The 8,563-nt window shown below is 41.0% G+C and overlaps 1 protein-coding gene across 1 annotated transcript in view; it reads right to left on the bottom strand.

The window, feature by feature from the left end:
• KIAA1210 (KIAA1210 ortholog) overlaps nucleotides 1-6,777 on the bottom strand; it is a gene marked incomplete at its 5' end in the record, with an annotated part of 23,999 nt that extends 17,222 nt beyond the window's left edge. Inside the window, 2 exons of the mRNA XM_009869565.1 lie at nucleotides 2,476-2,644; nucleotides 6,701-6,777. Of these exons, the coding sequence (XP_009867867.1) occupies nucleotides 2,476-2,644; nucleotides 6,701-6,777 (246 nt within the window). The remainder of the gene's footprint in view (nucleotides 1-2,475; nucleotides 2,645-6,700) is intronic.
• Nucleotides 6,778-8,563: the final 1,786 nt, after the last annotated feature.

The following is an 8,563-nucleotide window of genomic DNA, read 5'->3' as shown; positions in this document are numbered from 1 at the left end:
TATTTACTGTAATGTATACTGATTATTAGTTGACATATTTCATTTACTGCAAAGCATGTATGTGCATTAATTATGTGTATTAACCCTTTTTATTGGGAATTTCCTCACTTTCTTTACTTGGAATTCATTACCAATAAAAGCTGAGGTTTCCTTATTCTTGAGACTGCCGGTATAGGATCTGTTTCTTTCTTTCTCTCTCTGCATACGTATATGTTTGCAAGAGAATTACTGTATTTTTCTTTTGGCAGTCACAAAAAGAGCACTGGATTAAATATAGAATTAACTGCAGCTTTAGTACAGATAAGTCTCTTATGTGCAATTATACGTTCATATGCAATTCCAGGCGGTGTATTTATAGTTGTGCTGAAGCTAAAGACCTACTGTTAGCTAAGCCCCCAAATGTTTTAGCCACTGTATATCCACATTGATTTCCTTATACAAATGCTCAATTCATGCTTGTTTATCAACGCTTAAGCTGTCACGACTGAGGAAATGACGGGACTCTATGGACAGCAGTAAAGCTGTTCCTAAACTCCTCACGGCCTGTGCCATCTCCTACTTTGAGGTAGGGGCAAGACAGGGGACACAACTCCTTCAGGCACGCACTCTCTTCAGAACAACTCCTGCTAAAGAAGTTCATTACAAAGACTAGGACAATTTTACCTATTATCCCAGCAGTTTTTCCTGCTCAAAGCTTTTTAACTTTCAATGGTACAGAAAAAAAATGCATCCCTGGCACATGCTTTAAGCAGTGCTTCTGCCTCAAGAACAAACAAACAGTAGCACTGTTGTAGGATTGGTTTTGATATTCTGCATGCCAGAAACTGCAAAGCTCAGGGTCCTGCTCTAAACCTTTCACAAGCTGTATTTCCACTGGCTTTCAGGATCAGGTTTTCCAAAGTTCAGTCTCTCTAGGTACTTACAAAGCATGCCATGAAGGGTCTGGATGTTATAGGATTTTCAAAGAGCACAAACATATCCTCTAGGTTTTTTGGGTAGTCCCTCTAATCCTATCTCTAAGAGAAAAAACAGAATGGTTTTACTCACTTCCTGATCTCTGATCTTGCAAAACAGTTTATAATCGCTGGAGGATAGTGCCGGGGTAAATAGCAATTGGACTTGAAGATCTTGGTTAAGGCAAGAGACAGAGTTTGTACCCACACTGCCTCTGGAGCAGACAGGCTGATTTTAAGCCAGATCTCTGCGCTGATGGAGTAAGCTCAGCCGCTCCTAAGCTTTTTGCACTGGGTGAGCTGAGTCACTCTAATTCCCCTTACCCCAGGGGACTGGTTGTGTGGCCACTTACCCTGTTGCTGTTATGCTAACAAACAAAACAAAGAGACTGTTGCTTCATTCCCAGATCTCAACAGAGAGAGCAGGGAAAGGTGGGTCAAGGAAGAACAAGCACCCATGAGAAACTAACATCTCTAAGCTGTTCCACCAGAAGAAATGCAGTGTCCAGCTCCACTGAATGCCAGTTAATGGTACAAAGCATGTGGCAGCAATGCTGATTTCAGCACATCCCATTCAAGACACCTATCCATGCTCTCTGCCCGTGACACACTCATCCGATGTCCCCTCCAACAAAACACTGCAAACCATAGGATGTGGCCAACATTTTGTCATGCTTTGTTAGCTCCACAACCCAAGGCGTGGCTGAGCAGCTAACAGCGGAGTATGAGGAGCATGAGGAGTTGCAAAACACCCAAATTATAGGTTGCCAAATAACAATCCATGACATCCCTGGAGAGAGACATAACCATGTTCCACCTCAGATTCAGTCAGAGATGTGCAGTGGAAATGTTGTGTAGCTTGATGGTCTAAGATTATCAGTGAAACAGTGTCAGCAGGGTAAGCAAATAGCTTGTATTACACTATCTGAAAAAAGACAAGTTTTTGAACTGATATCATTCAGGGATCTGAGAATTGCTCTGGACACACCTTAAGGATTTACAATCCCTACTGGCAAAGCCCTGCAGGGGCAGCTGACACAAAACTACAGGCCTTCAGTTATCTACATATAAATGGCTACATAAGAAAGCTAGAACAGCAATCTCATAGTGATAATAGAAAAAAAATACTTCTTTCCCTTTACCCCATCCATTGATGCAACAAAACAGCAATTCAACTTCCCAGGTATTCTATGTATTCATTCATCATCCTCTTGTAAAGGTGCTGATCGTAAGACCTTCCAGGACAGATTTTAAACCCTAAAACCAATGAAAACGATCTGGGCTATCTGCAGTTTTAGACTAAGAGGTTGGATCACCCCTGCCTCTGACTGCCCTCCCTTTCCTCTCCGAGCTGACTTTTGCAGTAAAGAAAGAGGAAATTCCTGGAATTCCTTTATCAGCATTAAGGCTTGTTTTGCACAAACTCGGAGAGAGGTTGCTCCTAAGGGGCCAACTCATGCTTTCATCCTACAGCTGTGAGAGGTCCACTTTTATTTATATCTTTCCTTCCCCACCAGCTTACCCAGCCTCCTTCGGTGAATGAAGTGCAGTAGTGTCGAGCACAGAGATGCTGACATCGCTGCTGGACTGGCTAGGTTTTAAATTACTCTCCCCTCTGGGAGGTGGAGGCTCTTTCCTTTTCTTCTTGGCAAAGAAGTTCTTGAAAGTCTGAAATTTGGATTTTTTCTTTCCTGCAACATGAGCAAAACAAAAATTTATGGAAGTTGGAGGTGTTACTCAGCTTGCAGAATGTTACCTCTTAAATTCTAGAGGAAGCCTCAAAACTAGAGCCCATTCAGTTTTAGTCAGCTCCTTTGTAAATAATTCAGTGCTGGAGTCCCATGAAAGGCGAAGCTGCAGTTCTTATATTTGCTGCCTATAAAGAAACATTGGCATTACGCTGACAATAGCAATGCCTACTTAGGTTCCAGTTTATGAAAAATATGCCCTATATAGAGAATGTATCTAGCTACAACTGAACAGTGATCATGCTAATCACGTTTGATATATTTTCAATAACTACTGATGTCTTTAACTGATGTCTTTTCAATAAATACTGATGCCTTTAACTCATAGTGTTCTATACTTAGGTCCATTTAGTTTTGCTTTCTCTTTACTCAGTGCTGTAAGGAGACAACACTTGAAGGATATTCAACATTCAGCAAAAAGATAGAAGCTGGCAAAAGAATTTATAAACTCTAAAACCAAAATATCTGTTGCCACATTAAACCACTGCCCCAAAATAAAATCAACAACTTCTCCAAGGACAATAAAGCAAACTTAAATTAAGACACTGCCCTGCAGGACATGAAATCTTCAAACATAGCAGCCCTAAGAACACAGAAAACTGTTCAACTGATCTTGGATTTTCCATTTTCAAATTGAAAATAGAAAAAGAACAAAAGAAAGCATACAAAACATCACTAACTTCTTTCATTTTTAATAATCTACGATTCTTTAACAATCTTATTTATGTTTTCTTCCAGCACACAAGTGCTGCATTTTGTCACCGACGCTTGCATTGGGGGTCAGTTTGGAGTGGTTTGGGCCAAACTATTGTATTAAGACCTCTGTGATTGACTTAAATATATATGCAGAGCAATAACATCACTGCCTATCTGAGCTAAATTCATTGTTCAATTAATGCTTTACAGCAGTGGCCATAATTAATGCCCACAGCTGGAGGATTCGTTCATAAGCAAGGCATTATTTCAGCACAATTATTGTCTTCTCCCAGCAATGATTTAGTCGGAGATGCTCTGTCTCAACGTGTGCCCTGTACGGGCAGGGATCTCTGCCAGTGGGCCTTATCTGGGCTGAAACTGTGCCACCACGCAGCTGCATCAGACAGTGGCCGTTTTGAGAAACAAACAATGATACGGAGATCTACTCACCCTGCCTCCTCCCTGCTCTCAAGACCAGTGCCAGCACCAGGCACTGGGATACACAAGGGTGCTGCTGCGCTGTCCCGCACGGTCTGATGAAACAGTCACCTCTGCAGCAGCAGCCAGGGAAGAGCTGCCCACTGCTTTTCAAGTGACTCGGGATGTCACCGAGACTAAATTGTCTTTCAAACCATGTAGAGCAAAACTATCAGCAGAGTCCCACTCATCTGAATAATAATGGGATGCAGCACTCCTACGGAGGATTTATCAGTGGAAGAGCTTTTTATCTTCCATGGCTGTTTATCAGGCAGTAAGTGAATCAAATAGTTATGAAAACACACAGGTTAAATTGCCTGCCCCAGCCTACCGAGCTGACCCCAAGGTTTTGGATTTCTTGAGACTCTCATGGGGCTCAATGAGCTTCAGGCTGCACCCAGAGCAAGAACTGGGAAGAGAAGACAGGTCACAGCAACTGCAAGACCACAGTGCTTTTCAAATAAATGTGTTGAGTGTCCTTTAGAGAGCCCTTAGAAGTGCCTCCCTACCATTACTGCCATTCATAACAGCAATTAGACAATGTATATAGTATACTCCCAAGAAACTTGTCAAAACTGAGTTGGTTTATTTGCAATGAGAAAAACAGAAGATCAAGAAGTTTCACGAAAGCAGTGCCCCAAAATTATCAATTCAACAATATCTGCTACCACAGTCCAATGAAAATAGTAGACTTTGCTACATGCAAAGAGCTCTGCAGCTTAAAGGCAGCCTAAATGAAAAACAAGGACATTGTCATGTACACCAGGCATCTGACAGTGGCACAGACAGAAAGCAAGTTTGATTCTACTGCAAGTATTACTGATGAGCTCAGTTAGATGCTGGTATTTCCCAAGAACCAGGGGAATGTTAAAAAAACCTCAAAACACGGTAACAATAGACATCATCCTAAGGATATTTAAGAGAAACAGACGCAAGTCCTACCACAAAGGACAGCACTGCCAAGGTAATGCTTCAAATACTTGTTCAGATCAAAAGTCGTATTAACTTTAGAATGGAGCCCATAGAAAGGATTTGCAAACACTGGCAATGAGTAAACATCAGCTGGCGCGGGACAACACTCGAGTATCATTGTGCAACAGAGAGTCCTCTGATGCAGACACATCAGCTCCTTCAGTGCCTTCTCTAGCCTCCAACTTATTACTCATGTGCAGGGCAAACCCCTTCCAGCATTAATTCCTCTTCAGCCACGCTCTGCTCAGCTGCATGCCTTCAGCTGTTTCAGATGAATGAGAGAACAGTAAGTTTCCCTGCAGTTCCAAAGGATGGGCACTTGCCATATTATTATGCAAAAAAAAAAAGAAAAAAGATAAAAACACCACTAGACATTTAGTGCTGCACACAGAGCATTTGGCAATAAAGACACGGTTCAGAAAGACGGTGTTCATACTCGTTTCCTGCTGCGAACAGTTGTGCGCTGGTTTCACACACCGTTAAAAGGATGACACATCTAATTTAAAGATGGCTACATTTCAGTGTACTGTGAAGTAGCTCAGCATATCACTGAATTGTTAGAGTGCTCTGTGATACTTGAACTACTAATATAGAAGAGGATCTTATTACTTAAAATGGAAAAAATAATTGCATAACCAAAATCCAGTCAAAGCAAGGAGAGAAAATCCAAGCTCAGACAACTATGCCTATCTCCCCTTCACCCACTGGTGAATAATGACTCATGATTTTTGAATTCTTACAGTTACTAATCTTCAAGTTTATGACATTAAAAATAAAATATTACATTTGAAGGCTACTGCCCTAAAAAGCAAAACCTTTCCAAAGAATTAGTTGCTTTTGCTAACTACGATTTAAGCCACTGTAACAGAAAAGGAGCAGGAGTAAGCATATTTCTTTCTCTGTAAAGTTTGTTTATTCTGTATTTTTTTACTACTGGTGTACTACCTATCTCATTGTTTCTCTTGTGCACAGGGTGAATTAATGTATGCCCTTCTGCTCCTTGCCTGGTTCTTCCCAAAAACAAGAAGAGAAAAAGACGCTTTTTCAAGTGCCAAATTGAAATGGTTAAAATCATAGGGAACATCTGATTTGGAAGCTTGATTATTATATTTAAATTAAACAGTTAATTTTGGGATCTTCTATTCTCTCTGACTTCCTTATGTACATCCATAGAACAAGATAAAGCGAAATGACCTTTGAAACACAAACATTTAAGACAGTTGTAATACATTAGCCAAAGAAAAGAAAAAAAAATCAAGTGATATGCCAGCCACTTCTCCTGAAATGCCTCTACCATGCCGCTATTCCTCATACTCAACTATCTGCTCAAGAGTATTTCCTTTACTTAAGACAACTCTTTGGCATAAGTAAGGGATTCTCCTTTCTTGGCCATTATTCCATCTCCTCGTGGCTGTTTGCATCAGCTCATGCCACTAGATTAAAGAACAGGCAACAAATGGTTGCCTGTGGCCAGAAGCAGAGCATGAGGCTGCAGTGGGGTTACTGATAGAGCCCCCACAGACAGACAGAGGCTGGCTAACGGGCTCAGCTCCCAGCACTGCAGGACCCACCAAAACAGGCACAACAATCACCCCTTCAAGCTCCAAAGTCCTGTTTTTGAAAATCAAAGCCAGAATCGAAAAGAATATCCTTCCATCAGGTTATCACCCTCCAGTGATGCACATTAAAAGATCCTTCCCATAATATTTCCAGCTGACAAAGCCACACGGAAAATGCTTTTATGTTACAAAAAGCTAAAACAACACTGCAAAACAAGTCCCTACAGACCCTCTGACCTGAAGAAAATAAATCTTGACTTTCAAATCAGCTATACATTCCAAGATAACTGCTTACCTGTGCACTCCCCAACTGTCTCTCCCGTTTCAGGTGACTGTGTGACCTCTGTTAGCCCCGTAGCCATAATATAGTCACTGAAATAGAGATGAAAGCATCAGTTAAACTTTAGTCCACCTTCCCAGCAGCATATGGTCCCACCCAACATGAAGAAAGAACATGGCTGGATCCTTTCCGAAGCTGCATACCCAAATGCTTGTCACAAAGAGGGCTCGCACACTATTTTGCACTTCAGCCACAGAACTTCTCCTCATTTTTCAGTAACTCACACCTCTCCAGCTAAAACGAACAGAGTCTAATTTCTTGCCAGTACTTCTCTCTTTTTAGGAAACCAGGATCAAAATTTGCATTAATGAAAGACATCATGAAACTTGCCCAGCAAAGACTGTAATGCTTCCCAGCCTCGGAATAATGATCCTTTACGATTGCTCTTTACCGGAGAGTAGTGACAGCTCCATGCTACCATAAAAAATATCTGAAGTAAGTGCTCTGCTGCCACGGGTTCATGTATTACAGCGTCCTCACAGCAGGCTAGTCTGTCAGCATTATTAAAACTAGTTAAGCATCAGCACTGAAGCATCATCCTGGGCTATGCTACATTTGTGGAAACCAATAGATCAAATTTATTTTGGATCCTGTGCAATCAGCTTTTAGCCACAAGCTTTGAAACCTTATCGCAAGCAGGGCTATTGATCAACCAAATTAGCTGATGGCATCATCTTCCTCCCCGATGAAAACAAAAGTTCAACCTAGTTTTAAGATCATTCAATGTTAACTGGCTCCACTCTGTATTTTCCAAGACTCCTAAATGGGTGTCTGTCAGAGACAAAAGAATTAAGCAGCAGATCACAAGAGTTACAGTACAAATGTTGAGCAATGATGAAAATGTGACAGTTTAGCAGGGCAGCTCATAAATACTGTCCTTTGTTATGGAAAATAGCTACGTGATACATTTACGTAGTTAGCAGTTCCAATATGCTGTGTCAGGACTTAAAGAGTAAGAAATCTTTACCAACAAATGAAAATTCTCAGAAACAAATCCTGCTCCCTTTCCCACATAGACCTCATTTAAAAATTTTCCAACTCAAAGTGCTATAATAGTATTTCCAAGTACCTCAACAGCAAGCACAATTAGGATTCTATACTAATCTGGGCAATCAGTAAATTACTCTCTTTCTTCTGTATTGCCCACGCATTTATAATCTCTCATCCCCAAAAGCACTGGGACTTTCCTGTGAGCCTACATCTTCACATAATCTTAAAAGATAAGGTGAATCAGAGGCAGGGACTGTCAAGCAGAGGATGGGACTGACCAAAAAAAAAAAAGGACCAGACCATGGGGGTAAAAGAGGCAGGGCTCCTGCAAAAAAAATCAGACCATAGAGTAAGATTTCCCCTACCAGCCACACAGATAGGCAAACTGCCAGGCTGTTGAACTGTAGGTAGAAATGCAGGAGAGGGTCTGCAGTTTTCTTCCGTTTTATAACGGATCATCTGTGAGCAGGGAACACGGGAGTGCACTGACACACTGCAGTTCCAAACAGTCTCATCTCAACTTGCTAAAATCTATGAAAAAGTTATGGCAGCAACGAGGACTGATTACACTTTTTCTAAAAACAATGCAATGTTTTTGAAACCATTGCTAGACAAAACTGAGAAATTACAAAAATTAAGATTTTCAAGATTCTCCCTTTCGGATGATCAAAACCATTCAACTCTTCTGCATTTTTTCCCCATGTCTCATCAATTATCCATGAAAATGTCTGCACTTTCTTCACATTTTGATTAAAATGGTCATCAGCAGACTTTCTCGTAGTCTCTTTCTCTGTATAAAAAGAAATTTGGTTCCAATTTTCCCCCTCA

The sequence above is a fragment of the Apaloderma vittatum genome, unplaced genomic scaffold (assembly GCF_000703405.1).
Source record: "Apaloderma vittatum isolate BGI_N311 unplaced genomic scaffold, ASM70340v1 scaffold10165, whole genome shotgun sequence".
Lineage (NCBI taxonomy): Eukaryota > Metazoa > Chordata > Aves > Trogoniformes > Trogonidae > Apaloderma > Apaloderma vittatum.
Note: the sequence above shows the minus strand (reverse complement) of the source record. Positions and strands in the feature narration are given on the sequence as shown.